We start from the raw sequence: 16,487 nt of genomic DNA, 5'->3' as shown, positions 1-16,487 counted from the left end.
CCATTCTCTTGGCATTCAAAATCATCTTTGGGCAGCATTCGAGAAGACAGCAAACAAATGCAGGAGATTCTAAAAGTACATATGTAACGTGTAGAAAATAAGGTGTTTTTATGTACCAAMAAGAGAAAACTAGTGACACTTCCTGATCCTCCGAACATCTCAGTCCTAGTAAGGGASCATCACAGCTTCGAGGTCCCAGTGTGTCTCTAACACACCCGTCAGCAGAAACACTACATAAATCCCGCATTAGCAGCGAGACGCGCTGCCCCACGACCTCAACTCCTAGCTCCCACAGCAGAGACAAGACGAAGGGAGGAGAGCAGAACAGGCACAGATCTTTCCGCTCGCTGACCGGCCTGGGCAGCTCAACGCCGGTCACAGCTTGCRCACAATTCGCGCCCGTGGCTGTGGCGCCTGAAGCCCGGTTTCGCGGGAGGCTCCCCCGCGGTCCCGGAACCCCACACGCCGCCCCCCGACCGAGGAGTCCAGGCACAACCACCCCCGCCGGGCAAGCCCTCAGGGGGGCGCCCTGCCCGCCGTCACGTGACACTCGACCGCCTTCGCTCCCCGCGTGCGGCGCCTCGCGGCCCCCATGGCGTCTTCCCGGGCTGCGCGCGCAGCGGCCGCTCCCGGAACCGGAAGCCCGCGGGAGTGTTAGCGGTGCCGTTACCGTTAGCGGTCTGCGGGCGCAGCGGCGCCGTGCGGTGCGCTGCGGCGCGGTGCGGGCGGGCCAGCCAGCGGCCCGCTGCCCTCTCCTCGCTGCTGCCTCGGCGGGGCCGCCCCCCACCCCCGGTCGCCGCCGCCATCATGCACCCCGTTTTCCAGAGCAGCCGCCGCGACTTCACTTTCGGGCCCTGGAAGCTGAGCGCCGCCCAGACGCACATCATGAAATCGGCGCAGGCCGAGAGGTGGGCCGGGCCGGGCCGGCCGGGGGGCGGTGGCGGCGGCAGGGGGCCGCCGGGCCTCGCTCTCCGCAGCTAAGGGCCTTGCGGGAAATAAGCAATGCCCCTTCGGCAAGGCGGGCGGGCGGGCTGTTGCTCCCAGCAGATCCTTTCCTTTCTTTCTTTTCTTCTTTTTCTTGCCTTGCCTTCTGTCTTCTCCTGTGAGCAAAGCTTGATCTTTTGGCTTAAGAAGTGGAGACGCTTTAGTTTACAAGCGTGATGATTTTCAGTTTTTTGCTTGTTTTTATAATTGCTAACGCTTTTTTTGCTGGAAATCTGGACTTCTGTGAACTGAAGCCTGCTGGCTATAAGCTTATTTTTCTTAATTATTTTTAAGAACAATTAAGGGTCTCTTAAATATAGTCCATTGATTTATCTTATCTATCATGCTAGTGGTTATTCTAAAATAGTGGAGTTCATCAAAATTAAGTATTTGCTCTCTCRTTGTAATATTAATTTCTATTGCTATAAAATAGTTGGAAAAATGCTCCTGTCAGCATGAGGTACTTGATGTCAGATTTGCTAATGTAAATCTCAACTATTTAGTGCCATAGGTGTACTTGCAGGCAGATGAAYTTGTCAGATCCCTCTTTGTATTTTTGTAATAAGTATATGAAAATTCTATTAGTCATCATAAATATATTTTGGTTCTTACTGCTTGTAACTTTTCTGAGGGTAAGATTGTTTGCTAAAGTCTCATCTTCTGAAGCTGTGATTTTTTTTTTTACATAAAACAGCAATGTATTCACTTTTTTGTAGATGTGTGCCTCAAAACAGATAAAAACTACATTCCTTTCTTCATTTTTATCCTATGCTCAGTGAATAAAATAACCTTCACTGAGTGTTTTTAACTACTGATACTGTAGTTACACATAAGAATGCATGAATCTTATGTTTTAATCCATCTTCTGTAAAGAGGACCCAACCTCCAGTTAAACTATATCTGGGCTCTATTTTTACACTCTCATCTCATTTTTCAGGCATGTTTGTGAAGCCGTCTCTTGCAAGATGCTGGTTCATAAAAATTAAGATCTCTGTTCTTACAATCAGGAAGATGTTAAATTTTCCTCATCTCTAAACCAGAATTAGAGTTGAACTGCCAGTCTAGAAGCCAGATTATCTACTGCAGTCCTCTCCTGAACTATTCAGTTTCTTTAACTGTAACTGTTTTAAAATAAGCAGTTGTCAGTATTTTTTTTTTCTGCAGAAATTTTCTTCATCCCTTTTGATGTTTTTTGTGGGACTCTTCAGTTTTTCAGGACTGAAAGAACAGAAGAAGCTTCACAGGGTAGGGAAGAGAAATCCAAAATTAGCTGTTTGCAAGCAGATCTTGGCACTTGGCATAGAGCTCCAAACAATTCTTCTGCCTGAAGTCTGAAGAATACCACTACCTGGTTGGAGTGCTTTTAATCAGTTTCCTTTTGTAATGGATTTCTTTTGGTGTTTTGCCCCCCCCTTTCTTTTTAATTACTTGGAGAACATAGTTATTACCTATAGGAATTTTATTTCTAGTAAACATATGTCATGGAAAACCCTCAGCAACTTCTATGGAAGGTGAAGGATTAAATATGCCATAGCTGCAGAAATCTCTTGTGGGCTAGAGTTGGTTTGTGCAGGTCAAGGGGCCCATTCTGGATGAAATGGAAAGTTTATAACTTTATACTGCCTTCTCTRGGAAAAAACATAGAATCTTATTCTTCAGGTCTATGAATCTGCTATTTTTATTTCAAATTGGTCAGCATAATGTTCTTTTGTATGCAGTATTACAGAAATAGCACTTTTGTACAGGAATGCCTTACTGTTTATCGATAGGAAAGTTGTGAGCTGGATTTCTTTTTTTAATCCATGTATGTAGATGCATTTTCTAAAGTTTTCTTCCCTTCAGATTCCATGTTCTTTCTAACCTTGCTATGATTAAAGTAGGTAGAGATGGGGAGGAAATGCTAGAAGTGCATGAAGCCTTCTGGCGAACTTGGTCAGTGTAAATGTCAAGTGAGTGTGTATATATATAAATTATAAAAACTGATTTTTAAAAAAGTGAAACGAGTTGGTTTGGGATTTTCTGCAAGGGTCACACATACTGTTTGTGTAGTGCTTCATTCAGTTGCATCTATAGCTGTGGCTCTGGCTTTTGATTTTAGAGATTGCCAATGCCAGTACATATTCTCTACGAGCTTGGGAAGATAGTGATTTGAGCACTTCMATCTTCTGCACTTCACTTCTGAGGTATCCTGCTAGGATTATTTTCAGCCTCGTTCTGTAGGCTTCTAAAGATGGAGGTATGGACGRCTGTGTAGTGAATTTAAACTTGCTAACAGTAAGCACCCTTTCCTTAAACTTCTTTTTGGTGACCTGCAGAAGTAAACGGTGGACCATCCAGAGTTTTCTCCCCTGACTGAAAGCTGCTAAATTATGCTATTCTAATATTTCTGATTTCCCCACATACGAGACTTTTGTACAAGACTGATAAAGAGGGAAAGATGTAGGAATATTTTTACACTGGAAAAGGCATTTTTATCAATGATTCTGCCTCTCATGACAGATTTTTAAACTGGGAAAATAACAAAGTTGTGTAAAACATACTGACAGTATCACTTTCAATTGCTGTGGTCYGAGGAATACTTTCTTATTTGGAGACCTGGACTACTTTTTACCTGGCTGGTGCAAACAGAGTCTCTCTTCATCTAAACTCTCTCTCTGTGCAGGTTGGCTGATGAATTGCACATGCCTTCCCTGCCAGAAATGATGTTTGGAGACAATATCCTAAGAATACAACATGACCATGGTTTTGGAATTGAGTTCAATGCAACAGATGCTTTAAAATGTGTCAATAATTGCCAAGGTATGATCAAAGTGGCTTGTGCAGAGGAGTGGCAGGAGAGCAGGTACAGTATTCTATCACCAGTAGGCAAGTACTAGTGTTTTATAGGGGAAGCTAGGATAAAGCAGTTAAAGGTWCAGACTGAGAACTGGAATTTTTGATACCATGTTGCATTTGTTTCTGCTGTAGATATACCATATGATTGCAAAAGTCACCTAGCTTTTCTTTGCCATAATCATCCTATCTGTTAAACTGTGTTAACTATAGTCTCAGTTGTGTTGTGGCTTCCTTAAATGGCAGATTTAACATGGCTTAATCCTGTTTCCATTTGTTCAAAATCATAGAGCCTTGAGCATTGCAAGATTGTGTCTTTTGGCATTCAAAGTGTAGAATGCTGTACGTGTTCAAGGACAATTACCATGCAGAAAAACTAATTGTACTGCTTAGTATTTACCAAATTAGTGGCAGAGCACCTATGAATAAATCATGAAGAGAATYTGTCATTAAAATTAAGGTGAAGTGCAGTGTTAGTGATAGCTTTGTGTTGTCTGCAGATTGCTTTCTGCCTGTTTAAAGAAGAAAGGATCTTGAGCTATAAAATATTCAACAACATTAAATTAAAATCTTTATTTTGACTGATAGGATTGAGATAGTGCTTGCATAGGGATTCTGGTAACGTTTTTTAAATTATTCTGTAAACTGATGTTGTGAAAGAAGCAACACTGTACAGTTCAGACTTGACATCATAATTCTAGCATGGGCAATGTTGCTGTTTAACTTTTTGAAGAGTAAGGAGATGAGTCTTGTGTGAGGTTGCAGTTTTTTTAAAAGAATGACTACAAAGCATATTGAATTCTTTTTCCTTTGTTGAGGAGTGAGACTGAGCACACTAAGGAAGTTGTCAAACCATATGACTGGACTTACACAACAGACTACAAAGGGACATTGCTGGGAGACACTGTAACATTGAAGGTGACTTCTTTTCTCCTTAAATGCATATTACTTATTACTTCAGTTGAGCACTGTTTCTGGAAACAGTATTTTACCTTTCAGTAAGCTTGGATACTATAGTTCATAGGACTGAAGAGTTTCTGACTTCAAAATATAGTTTGGACTTTTCATGTCTCAGCACGTGCATTTTTCTTTTTTAATTGGATCAGAGCTCATTTTATTTTATTTTTTTTAAAGCATCTTATGATTATATAAGAGGGTCTTATATGCCCTTATTAAGAACGTGCTCAAAGTAAAACGCACAAGAATCCTCAGTGCTTGCTGGATCCCCCTTTGAAGTTTTGAGCTCTTCAGATACAACATAACTATCTCAACTGCATAGTTCTCCTGTACTTTTCCTCTATGTTGCTTGCTAGTTCTTGTGATCAGGTACCCAGATCTGCCTGCTTTCAGTGGCTTTGTTTTTCAGAAACAGTAACTCCTCATGTTTAAACTGTGTCAGATCCTCCCTTGTCTTTTTTTTTACTTCAAGAAAGACTGATGTTCCCAATTTCTCTGTTTGCTGCTAAGTAGATAATGTATTTTAATTCACTAGGATTGATTTAGTTACTCTGGAATTAATAGTTTTATGCTGAGCTTTTGTCTTGTGTGYTCACGGTATTTAGGCAGCAGAAGTGTTTGAATGTATATAGAGAGCACAAGATGGAAAATGTAGTGGTATTAGATTTTGAGGAAAGGCTTTATTACAAAACTATTGAGGGTTTGTAGTTTGCTAGAAATGCCAAGTWTGTGGAATACTATTTATAACCCAGAACTTCGCAGTCGTATGTTAAACTCAGTATGTCTTCTAGTGTTTTCAAATACAGAATGTGAGCAGAATTGTTGCAACTGAAACTTAACTAAGTTTGTTCCCTGGAGGTGATTTGTTCAGAATTTTCCACTTTGAATTTTTGCTTTGATTGATGTTTCCTCTTGGAAACTTTGGTGTTAATTTTAAGTTTTCCACTTAGACTTTTTGTGTATCTTCAGCTGAGTGCTCTAAGTTTTTCCCTTTAGAAAATGCAAGTGCAGGATTTTCAAGATAAAGATAAACTTCATCTCTTCTGACATCAAACTAATGTGCTAACTGTTCTTAATCTTGTTCTTCAGGTTGTGCCTACAACAGAACACATAAATACAGAGAAATTGAAAGCCAGAGAACAAATTATGTTTTTTGAAGAAGTCCTTTTGTTTGAAGATGAACTTCATGATCACGGAGTATCTAGTTTGAGTGTAAAAATAGTGAGTACTGAGAGGTGTATGCAAGAGGCTTGTTGACCTAGCTGGCTAATGAATGCAAAACTTGGCCCCTTTTTGCCTGCTATTCTGTCTGTGATTTAAAGTTTAAAATGCGAGTTCTTTGTAATTTTACAATTTTTATAATCTTATTGAAAGCTATGATATCTTGTTGATCATGTTTTATTGGTTGTTTTAGTATTTATGGATACCTAAAGTAAGACTTTTAATATGCTGAATATTTTTATTTTTGCAGAGAGTTATGCCTTCCAGCTTTTTTGTGTTATTGAGGTTTTTCTTGCGAGTTGATGGTGTACTTATCAGGATGAATGATACAAGGCTTCATCATGAGGTAGACACTTATTCTTTAAATCATTCATGTTTTGCAAATGTTCCCTGACAGTATCACTTTCAGAGAAGACCTGCTGATATTCCTGTAATCTAATACTGATGCTCTGGAGYGTAGAGGTTAACTGAACTGAACTTTAAAGTGTATTTTATTATTATGGTAATGCTGAAATAGCGATAGAGTGCTTGATGTCATTGGGCTAGGTATTGCACAAGCAGAGTAGACTATCCCTCATCTGAAGCAATCATTTAATTATATTGAATGGGCACAGATTAGAGAGGAAGTCAAAGGAGAAAAACAGACAACAGTAAATGGTGTGATACTGTTAATAGCCTCTGGCTTCAAAGTATATTTTTCTGGCCTGTCTACCACATGACTACAGGTTTCACTCTGCAAATAACTGTCAGTACAACACTGAGTCCAGACATCTTTTAAATAATATAGTACCTACAGTCGTAGTTTACTTGTTCTGTTTCATTCCATTAGTACTGATTATAAAAGTTTTAGTTGAGTAAAAATTAACAAGCATATTCAATCCTGTTTCTTTTGTTGTGCACAGAAAAGTGACTTTGGGGAGCTAAATTTATTTATTTATTTTTTTACCAYCCCCCTACCCCATTGGTCTGTCTTTGAATGTGTATTTCTTCTCCAAGGTGAAAATTTTTGGTCAAACAAATTTAAGTGGTTACTAAATTCAGTGTATTTACRAAGCTCATCTTGCACTGATATTAAATGATGATTTTATAATTAATTTCTGCAATCTTTCCCATTAGGCTGACAAGGCCTACATGTTGCGAGAATATACATCCAGAGAAAGCAAAATATCAAGTTTAAAGGTATTAATTTTTTTAATGTTTTCTCTGTGTGTTTTCTTTGTTTGTTTTTATGGTCAGTATAGACAATACTATTTTAAGTATTGTTAGGTTTGTATTATAAGTATATTTATAATTATATATTTATATATTATTATATATAATTATATAATTATAAGTATATTTATAAGTATATTTAAGTCTTCTAGGTTTGGAATCTCTGGAGAGGAAAATGTCTTCTGCTTGTACAGTGCTTATTTCAGGGCAGATTATCATTTGTAAAYGATCAGTTCTAGAGATCACAGGACAAGTTATGGGACTGGATTACGTTTTCTACTTTTGAGTTATCAGACTTTTTAACAGAACTGTTTAGCCACAAAATCAGGCACTTCATTTTCAATGTTTATTAATTTCAGAGCTGGTTATATGCTTCCCAATAGTACTAGTGGTTAAGATCTGTTTGTTAGCATAGAGTGATTCAGTTTTTCTGGTGAAAGTCTAATAGCTCACCTTAGAATTCGAATAATGGTTCAATATCGTTTGTGGCACTTTAAGAGTTACAGCTGTTGAGTTTTGTTCTGGACCCAATACTGACCATAGATACTCTGCTTACTTTCCTTATCCCTTATTTTCTTTAAAAAGTGACTAATGTGTTATCAAACTTCTGAGGGAATATTTGCAAAGTGATTTTCTTTTGGAAGAGAAGGACATGATACCATTTCTTGACAATATATGATCCCCATAAAAAGCACTAAATCCAGTGATGAGCTCTTTGATAGTTTTCTGGTTTCTGAAATACAAATCAAAGTGACGTGGGTCTTATTTTACCTCCTGCTTGAAAATGATAATCATATATGTGGTTAAATAATTTTTTGTCTGTCCTGATGGAAAGCAAATGTGTATGGCTTTTCAGCTCCCTAGATCAGCTTGCAGACAGAAGTAAAGCAAAAAAATTTCTGCTTCACTGCTGTTGCACTTATTTCAAACCTAAGTATTATTCCTTGCATGTCAGGAGTAGCTAAAATATAGGTTGCATTTTAATAATTACAGTACACTTATAGATTATAGAATGTCTTTAGAAAGTTTGAAGGTGGTGTGCCTAGAATAGTTTTTTTTCACATATCTTGTTTATGGTGAAGCTATGCCATCTACAGGAATCTACAGAGAAAGATACAGATGAAATTAGTTGCTTTCATTAAGTAATTCAAATAGGAAATTAAAATCAGTAATTCATATTAATGTCTAAACAATGTCAGTGTTGGACTTGATAAAACTGAGATTAATGCTGATAAAAGCATAATTATTATTAGCTGAATCTGAGCACCTCCAGTGACTTTACTGTAATCATTAGAAGACATTAATGCTAGGATCTCATGCGGCTCTTGTCTCATTTAGAATAGACTATAAAATGCACTGTTAGCTACACTGAAATGATAAATTTGATTTAAAACATTGTAGCTCCTCTTGAATTCTCTGATAGTTCTTGTGGTCTTATCTGCTACTTAAAAATACTAAATACATTTCCTTACCCTATTGATCATGCAAGAAATAAGATTGTACATATGTGCATTTAAAATCATAAAGTAAATTTTAGTAACAGTATCTGACATCAAGTGTTTAAAAGTAATTCGGGTAAACTATAGACTGACTAGATGTGCCCCAAAACTTTGGATGTGAAATTCCTCTTTATTGCACTTTTCATTTGTTTCATGTAAAATTTTTGCTTCTTAGCATGTTCCACCTTCCCTGTTCACGGAACCTAATGAGATCTCTCAGTATCTGCCTATAAAGGAGACAATTTGTGAAAAGCTAGAATTTCCAGAGAAGCTGGAGCCTGAACCACAAGCATCACTGGAAAGCACATGTGTGGAGTCTAAATAAATGTGACTTTACATGGACTTGAAGTAGACTGGAAATCATGTGATCATGTCACCATTACTGTTGGGGCGGGTGGTTTCACTATTTGTGGAATAAAGAGTTTGGCTAAGTTTTCTGTAGCCCTAAATGAAAAGAGAACTTATTTCAAGCAGGTTTTGATGATTTTTATTGTTTTATGTTTTTTTATTTCAAAACTGTATCTGGAGTTAATGATAGACTGAAGGTGAATTAGTCTTAAATGGCAATGGAGAAAGACTCCCATAATGAAGCATTTGGGTTCTGTTTAGTTCAGTGGTTAGGTAGGAGTATTGCCTGGACCCTCCACCACAAACACTTCCAAGAAGATTTTCTTGTTCTTGCTTCAGATACCAAGAGACTATTACAGTTCACAAGACTATAGAGAAATCTGTAGTTTAAAAAAAGTTTGTTCCCTCTGTGTATACTTTGGGCTTTCAGTCTTAAGCTATGCATTTTGCTTGGGGCTCCCCCTGCTGCAAGCTGATACCAATTAAGCCACTTCTTGGAATCTCTCATCTGGCCTTCTTACTTAGCAATATTCATTTTATCTGTGAGCAACTTTAAGGAGCAAAAAATAATTGCATTTGTTAGACCCTATGTAAAGGTAAAAAATACTTTATTCATGAGCCATCAGCTTCAGAGCAGAAAAAAAGCTGAGGGATGTCAACCATATTTCTCCAGACAGCTCTGAAAACTGTTACTTGGGTTAGGTGAGCTGCAAAGGTCATATGCTTTCTTGGAAATGCATTGCTGTACTGACCTTCTGTTGGGCATATCAGCTAGTTCTCATGTGTTGTAGTTATGCTGCCCTGATGATCAAATTGTTAAATTCCAGGGTAGTTTTGGCTACTGAACTGAGGGGAGCTTTTAGTATCTCATCTCTAAAGGATGCTGGTATTTCGAATTTGAGAACTACAAGCTTACATAGCTTTAAAGGAATGCTATCATGTATTCCAGATATGTAATTTTCATTCATCTTTTAAGTTCTTTAAATTTTAATAGATGTGTTCATATGCACATTCACAATTTTAACTCAACATTTTATGGATTAAACATTTAYATTAAATTTCTTTTGGAAACTAAATTATGTTAATGATTTGCCATAAGAATGAGGGAGTTAGACTAGTTTAGGTTTACTGTTCATACTTGCTGTTAAGTGCAAGAACCAAATGACATAGTGAAAATAGGCCTTGTGGAAAACCTAAAATAATTTAAGAAAATGGCGAATAAGGATGTATGCATTTTAATCTCTTAGAGTTTTTTTTCTTAAAATTCTAAATATTCTACACTGCGTACACTTCATACCAACAATCTACCCCAAACCTCAGCGTATACCCAGTTCTTTCACTTAAAGATGACTCTGAAATTTTTAGAAAAAGTATACAGCTATCTAAGTGACTATGGTCTTAATAAAAACAAAACTTGCATTGTTTTACCTTGTTCTACACCTGCCTTGCTCTATTTAAGGCACTCTGGTCTAATGAATTGATCATAAGATTGAAAAGCAGGAATTAACTGGAGTTCTTATCATTGATTTATACTTTAACCATGAGGAAGTCACTGGACTTGTGTGCCTCCATTCCTTGTCTGTAAAAATGGGATTAATACATGCCTAGTTTACTGAGGGTGTGTGAGGATTATTTTGTAAAATGCTATTTTTTTTCCTGAATATACCTTAGCCTTATCTTTGTAAAGAATTATTGCCAAAAAACACCCCCCCACACTTATCTATAGGATAAAGTGAGTGAAGTGAAATTAAAACACTATCTCTGGATGAAATGATTATCAGGCAGGTATGATTTGGAATGAGTGAATTTAGGGCTATTTTGAAGTGGGGATGATATCCTGTATATTTCCCCTCCCTTTTTTCCTCTACCTTCCTGAACTTGTTTCCTAATAAAGACTTCAGCATCAAGATGAAGAAAAGTGGGTGTACTTGGCAGCAAATGAATATAACATGAATGTGATTAAAATTAATTTCACAGTAGCGATAATTTAGGTCTCTACATGGCAGAGAATAAAAAAGGAGGAAACAATAAATGGGGGTGGAGGCATATTTTGCCTGTGAAAATAAATCATGGTACTTTTTTATGCTAAGTGTATACTATTTTACATGCCTTAGAGGCTTAGAAAAACACAAAGTCAAAACTGGTAGTGATGGAGAGGGCATCTGGCAAAGTGCTGGCAAGAAGGAAATATATTTTTGCAATTCATAATTAAAGCTTTTTCAGGTTTGGTGAGTGATACTGACATTAAACTTCTTGGGGCTGTAGTGGGGAAAACACACAGAACTGACACCTAGTGTTCTGAAGGGTGCTGTGCATGTTTAGCTTACACTGTGTATTTTATGCTGTCCACACTGATTTATGAGCTGCTGATACAGTTGTCTTGGCTGGACTTAAATCTCTGAATATATAGATAACTGACAGCCATCTCTTTTGGGTGCTGTGCATTTGAGTGGAACACACATGTTGGAGAAGTCACAAGGTGATGTTCAGAAAGTTAGAGTTCCCACAAAATAAAACATGAAACACTTCTTGTGACTCTATTACAACATGTGGGTTATCAGGAAGCAGTAAAATAAAGTGGTATACTACAAGCTCTCTGGTGCAAATTTTCTAGGAAAAAAAGAAGCGATGTATGCTTTTGGGCAGAGGGAGTGGAGTAATTCTCCAGCTGTTCTGTGGTGAGTCTAACGTGGTGGTTTATATTCTTACTTGTATGTTGCTAAATAAAATTTACCCAACATTTTATAGTTCTGTTTTTATCTGAGCAAAATAAAATGAAATAACTACTTGTCATGCTGAACTTTGCCTGAAAATCAAAATGTTGTGCCTATGTGTGTTTGACAGTCTTTCACGAGAAGCACTCAGCTCAGTGATGAAAATAAGGTGGAGGCTTTTCCACCGCAGTGGGAGACCCAGGATATGGWTGGAAAATAAAATGTACAGGGCTACTAATATAAGCTTCACTCTTAGCARATAACGGATTCAAGCCTGATGGGTGGAGATACGATTCAACTAGAAAAGTAAAATTAGCAGAGAGTGGACTCTCTTTTCTGAAGATGGAAAACGTGAGGGCTTTGAAGTTTCGTTACTTGTATGCTTGTAATTCGTAATAGTTCGTGAAGAGTGAGAAGCGTCCAACTCTTGGAGTGTTTGCTGTCACTTAAAAAACCCTCAATAAACGCCGATGAAGACGAATTCTCTGCTGTGAGAACCAGGGCTTGGTGCTGGGTTGCTCTTACTCGCGCCGAGGTGGGAGGTTTTTGACACCCGCGCTCACCCCCCGCCGGCGGGTATTGCCATACCGGAGAGGACGGGCCTTTGCTTACCGAGCAGCCGTCCCGCGGCCGCCCCTCGCCCCGGGCGCCTCGCACCCGCCGCCGCGGGCCGGCCTGCAGCGAGAGACCCCAGACGCCCCTCGRAGAGGCTGAGGGGGCTGCGGGCGCCCCGCGCCGCCAGGCAGCCGGCGAACTACAGCCCCCAGCAGGCCCCGCGGCGGCGGCGGCGGCCTTTACCCACCTGCTGGGCGCAGGTGGCCGGTGGCGGCGCGGTGCATGCTGGAGCCCGTAGTCCCGGCGGAGGGGAGCGCGGTGCGGAGCGCGGGGCAGAGCCGCCGGGGCGGGCAGCATGGACAAGCTGAAGCGGGTGCTGAGGGGGCAGGACGCGGAGGAGCCGAGCGGCCTGGCCGAGGTAACGCCCCGCTCCCCTTGCACCTGCCTCCCTTCCGGCGGCGCGGCGGGTGGCGGGTGGCGGTTGGCGGTGGCAGTTGGCGGGCGCGCGGCGCTGAGGCGAGGCGAGGCCCCGCGCCGCTCCTCAGCGCTGCCGCCCCGGGCGCGGGTCGGCCCTCGGCGGGCCGGGCCTGCGCGCCGCCGGTCCGCAGAGGGCCCCCCCTGTGCCGCCGCCCCGAGGAGTATCTGAAACGAAAATAAATACAATAATCCGAAACGCATCTGAAAATAATATAATAACGATAATAAAATGCCGCCAGGCTTTGCGCTGCGAGCGGCTCCCTGCCCCTTCATGCCTCTGCTGCAAGCCAGTGGGACGCAATACTTCGTTTTGTGGGAAATCATCACGGCTTCGCAGCTGACRCTTTCTGTTAGCAACAGTGGCTCATCCTATAGGCTTCAAAAACTGATGCCTAAACTGGCGAGTTTCCATTTAGGTTAAAAGCAGTTTAGTGGCTTACAGGGAATTTACTGCTTGATATGTGGCAAGATCATATGCAGCACCTAACTTGCTTTTTCCCCCCTGACYCCTGTTTCTAGGTTATTGATGCAACTTCATTAAGTTGGGGCACCAGAGTTAAAGGCTTCGTTGCTTGTTTTGYAATAGGATGCCTGTGCTCCGTCTTGGTAAGGACTTTTTTGCTAGGTCTCTTTCTCCTGACCCTCCTGCTTGAGTCTGAAGAGCCCTAATAAATACAGGCTGTGGCCGTGTGCTGTYGCTCAGTTTTGAGTCTGCAGACATCTGACTCAGTTTTGCAGCTGGATGAGATGTGTTAATTGTTACAAAGAATGCCAGTAAACAAAGCTAGTGTTTTTGTGGTTCTGCGCTTTGACTTAAGTTTTCTTTATGCTTCTTTGTGTTGTGATGCTTTTTGGATATATTTCTTTTGCAATACAAAATCATTTTTTTTAATGTTCCTTTTTAGGGCAGTTGTTTGCTATGGATACCAAAGAAAGGATTGATTCTGTTTGCAGTGTTTTACACATTGGGGAATATTGCATCTCTTGGAAGGTAACAATTTTGTTTATAACACTTAGCTAATGAAGGCAGGAAATTGGAGTAGAATGATAGGGGAAGGTGCATGAGTGGCAGAAACCGTGGCTTTTGTAGAAGGATATTTGCTTATATAGAGCATTCTCTTGTTGYTAGATTTTAGAGAATAACACTGTTTTAGTACTGGCTATAAATGGTAGGAAACAATGAATGACTGTCTGGGGCAGTCTGTCAAGGTAGACCTGTTTGATAAGYTTTCATGTCCATTGTAAAGGTTCCTGTAACATAGCATCACTGACTTCATGAATGACAACTCTTTAAGCTAAGGAAGCRTAGCAGGGAGTTAGAAAGTATAAGGAGTGAAACTAGAAATAGTATGATATCTGTGCATGAGATAAAAATACCACTTCAGATAAAACTTTCACCTTRCAAAATCCATGCCCTATTAATCACCGGCCCCACAAAGGAGGGATGTACATCTGGTGAGGGATCAGAGAACAGGTGCAGGCCTGAAAACAGTCCTTTATGTAGAGAGACAGATTGCCTGCAATCCATGCAGTCTCRGAGGCTGGTGTTTTAAAGAGCAGATTAAACAAGCATCTGTCAAGAATGATCTAGCTGATCTTGACCTACGCTTCTAGCCTGACAGCTCTGCTTGCTTATGTTAATCATAACTTAAGAAATATGAATAAAGATATGGATTGAATAGCTTAGACAAGAGCAAAGAACACTGTACGTTCTATTTCTTTTGTTGTTATATCTATATATATATATATATTTTTTTTAACCTTAGCAACATAGTGTGGTGGTGAACTATATAGCAGCAGACAACTTCACAAAGTAAACCTCCTTTAATCGGGATTCTAGTATTACTTATTCCTCTAGCTCTTCTGCGTTTATCTTGTTTTCCTTTTTGCAGCACTGCGTTCCTCATGGGACCAATGAAGCAACTGAAAAAGATGTTTGAGCCTACTCGTCTGATTGCTACTGTTGTTATGCTAGTAAGCATCAAAGGAATCTCTTACTGCGCGCTGACTTGGAAACAATTTCTATTGTAAATTCCTTTCATGCGCTTTGATATAATTACCTTTCAAGATGTTGTTTTTAAAAACATCCTGTATATCCAGTATAGTAGCAATATGTTTGTAGCACCAGAAAGGCACTTTCCTGTTATGAAAGACTAAGTTGAAGCCAGGTTAATATGCTTCAAGAACATTAAGGATCTGTGGTTTGTGTATGTGTGAGTCATGCACATAGTTCCAGTGTACCCGAGGTCACATTACTGTCGTATTTTCRTGTTGCTTAAAAAATGATGATACGCAGGAAACTTCTTAGATGGTAGSGGTTCTTTTGTTTTTTTGAGTTGCACAATGGAAGCTGTTAGAAATAGCCTACTTTGCAGCAAAACAGATAGGAGATTATAAGATAAAGTGGTGCAAAGAGCTGTMTAGATATTTTCACCCTGATAAAATATTAATTTAATGACAAAGCAACTGGAGAATCTCTGTCCTAGTCATCTTGCTATAAAAATAAAAAAAAAGAGATGTTTTTGTTGGCAGATAGCTTTGAGTTTTGAAACTTGTATGACAAAACAAAATTGCAAAATTCAGCATTCAACTAATGTCATCCTTTGTAATTATTTTGCCTTCAGAAGATGGGAAATGTAGACGCCCTCTATTGGGTGGGGTGAGGAAATTACTGAGAACTTTGATTTGTTCCTGTTTAACACRCACACACACGCATACACTTTTCTTTTCTTCCAATCCTTCCCTCTTACATTCCTGCATTTTTCTCTTGGAAAGTTTGAAATTCCAGAGGGTAGTTTGATGTGTATATATAAATACCTTTTCATTTTCAGTGTGAATGTTGTCAGAGCATTCATTTGGTATTAGCACTTCCTTTTTTCCTTTTAAACATCTAAAGAGGCTAGTGGCAACTCATACAGATTAAGAAGATCTACTGTTTATGCTCTTAGATATATAGCATGAGAAAGGCCTTCCTTTTCTTGTTTTCCCTTCCCCTCTTAAAGTATGTATTTAGAATGCCTGTAGCTGGGAGTATGCCTGGAATATCACTTACAGAACAAATAAAGCCCATTCTTGGATGGTATAGTGTGTAGACAATTATCACCTTGAAACTACTGAAAAAAAAGAARTTTAGTATCAATAATCAGGTGAAGATTAAGCATATGATTTATTTGACAATGAAAATGCTCTTCACTTGCATATATAATACTTCTTATTTTCTTACCTATCAAAAAGKTGCACATCATAATTTCCAGTAGCACGGTGCATTGTGAGGTTGAGTTGGACACTGAGGGCAATCAAGTACCAGCATCTGTCATAGCTAAATTAATCAGCGTATCTTAAATTGAAGATGAAAACTTGCACTAAAAGGAAGCTTCTGTTAATCTGAGTGTTTAAACGGAAAATAATTCAAGATGACCTATTAGCCTTTGAGCTTTTAGTTCAGTGAAGAGTCAATGCTACTGTTTAAGTGCAAATTTGAATGGCTATGTTTGACTTTGTTAAACAAGATAGCTATTAAGCAGTTGTTAAAAGTACTTGAAAGTGTATTAAGCAGTTGTTAAAAGTACTTGAAAGTGTATTATAACTTGAAGTCCTAAGATTTCAGTAATTACATAACTTCAACCCTATGGTAATCCCTAAAGTCAACAGCAAATGTGGGATGAACAGAAGTAGAAAGGTTAGAGTT

General features: G+C 39.4%; 2 protein-coding genes across 3 annotated transcripts in view; both read left to right on the top strand.

Moving 5' to 3' along the window:
* Window positions 1–643: 643 nt before the first annotated feature.
* Window positions 644–11,853, top strand: TIPRL (TOR signaling pathway regulator). The gene is made up of 7 exons (XM_085301460.1): window positions 644–908; window positions 3,647–3,826; window positions 4,635–4,734; window positions 5,863–5,994; window positions 6,245–6,340; window positions 7,111–7,173; window positions 8,881–11,853. The coding sequence occupies exons 1-7, from the start codon at window positions 808–810 to the stop codon at window positions 9,028–9,030; spliced, it is 822 nt and encodes a 273-aa protein (XP_085157586.1). The 5' UTR covers window positions 644–807; the 3' UTR covers window positions 9,031–11,853.
* Window positions 11,854–12,613: 760 nt separating this feature from the next.
* The window catches only part of SFT2D2 (SFT2 domain containing 2), a 10,477-nt gene continuing 6,603 nt past the window's right edge, over window positions 12,614–16,487 (top strand). Inside the window, exons 1-4 of one of the 2 annotated variants that reach the window (XM_085301458.1) lie at window positions 12,614–12,740; window positions 13,319–13,405; window positions 13,705–13,790; window positions 14,692–14,773. In XM_085301458.1, the coding sequence (XP_085157584.1) occupies window positions 12,678–12,740; window positions 13,319–13,405; window positions 13,705–13,790; window positions 14,692–14,773 (318 nt within the window). In that variant the 5' untranslated portion in view covers window positions 12,614–12,677. The remainder of the gene's footprint in view (window positions 12,741–13,318; window positions 13,406–13,704; window positions 13,791–14,691; window positions 14,774–16,487) is intronic. The other variant, XM_085301459.1, reaches the window with a different exon arrangement.

The sequence above is a fragment of the Rhea americana genome, unplaced genomic scaffold (genome assembly GCF_003343005.1).
Source record: "Rhea americana isolate MKP2758 unplaced genomic scaffold, rheAme1 scaffold_177, whole genome shotgun sequence".
In the NCBI taxonomy this organism is placed as follows: Eukaryota; Metazoa; Chordata; class Aves; order Rheiformes; family Rheidae; genus Rhea; species Rhea americana.
The sequence above is the reverse complement of the archived record's forward strand: the minus strand, read 5'-3'. Positions and strand labels throughout refer to the sequence as shown.

Excerpts from the sequence above, each read along its gene's own strand:
- TIPRL (XM_085301460.1), top strand. The coding sequence starts at position 808 with ATGCACCCCGTTTTCCAGAGCAGCCGCCGCGACTTCACTTTCGGGCCC. Across the intron at positions 909-3,646 it reads AAATCGGCGCAGGCCGAGAG|GTTGGCTGATGAATTGCACA; the intron begins GTGGGCCGGGCC and ends CTCTCTGTGCAG. Across the intron at positions 5,995-6,244 it reads CTAGTTTGAGTGTAAAAATA|AGAGTTATGCCTTCCAGCTT; the intron begins GTGAGTACTGAG and ends TTATTTTTGCAG.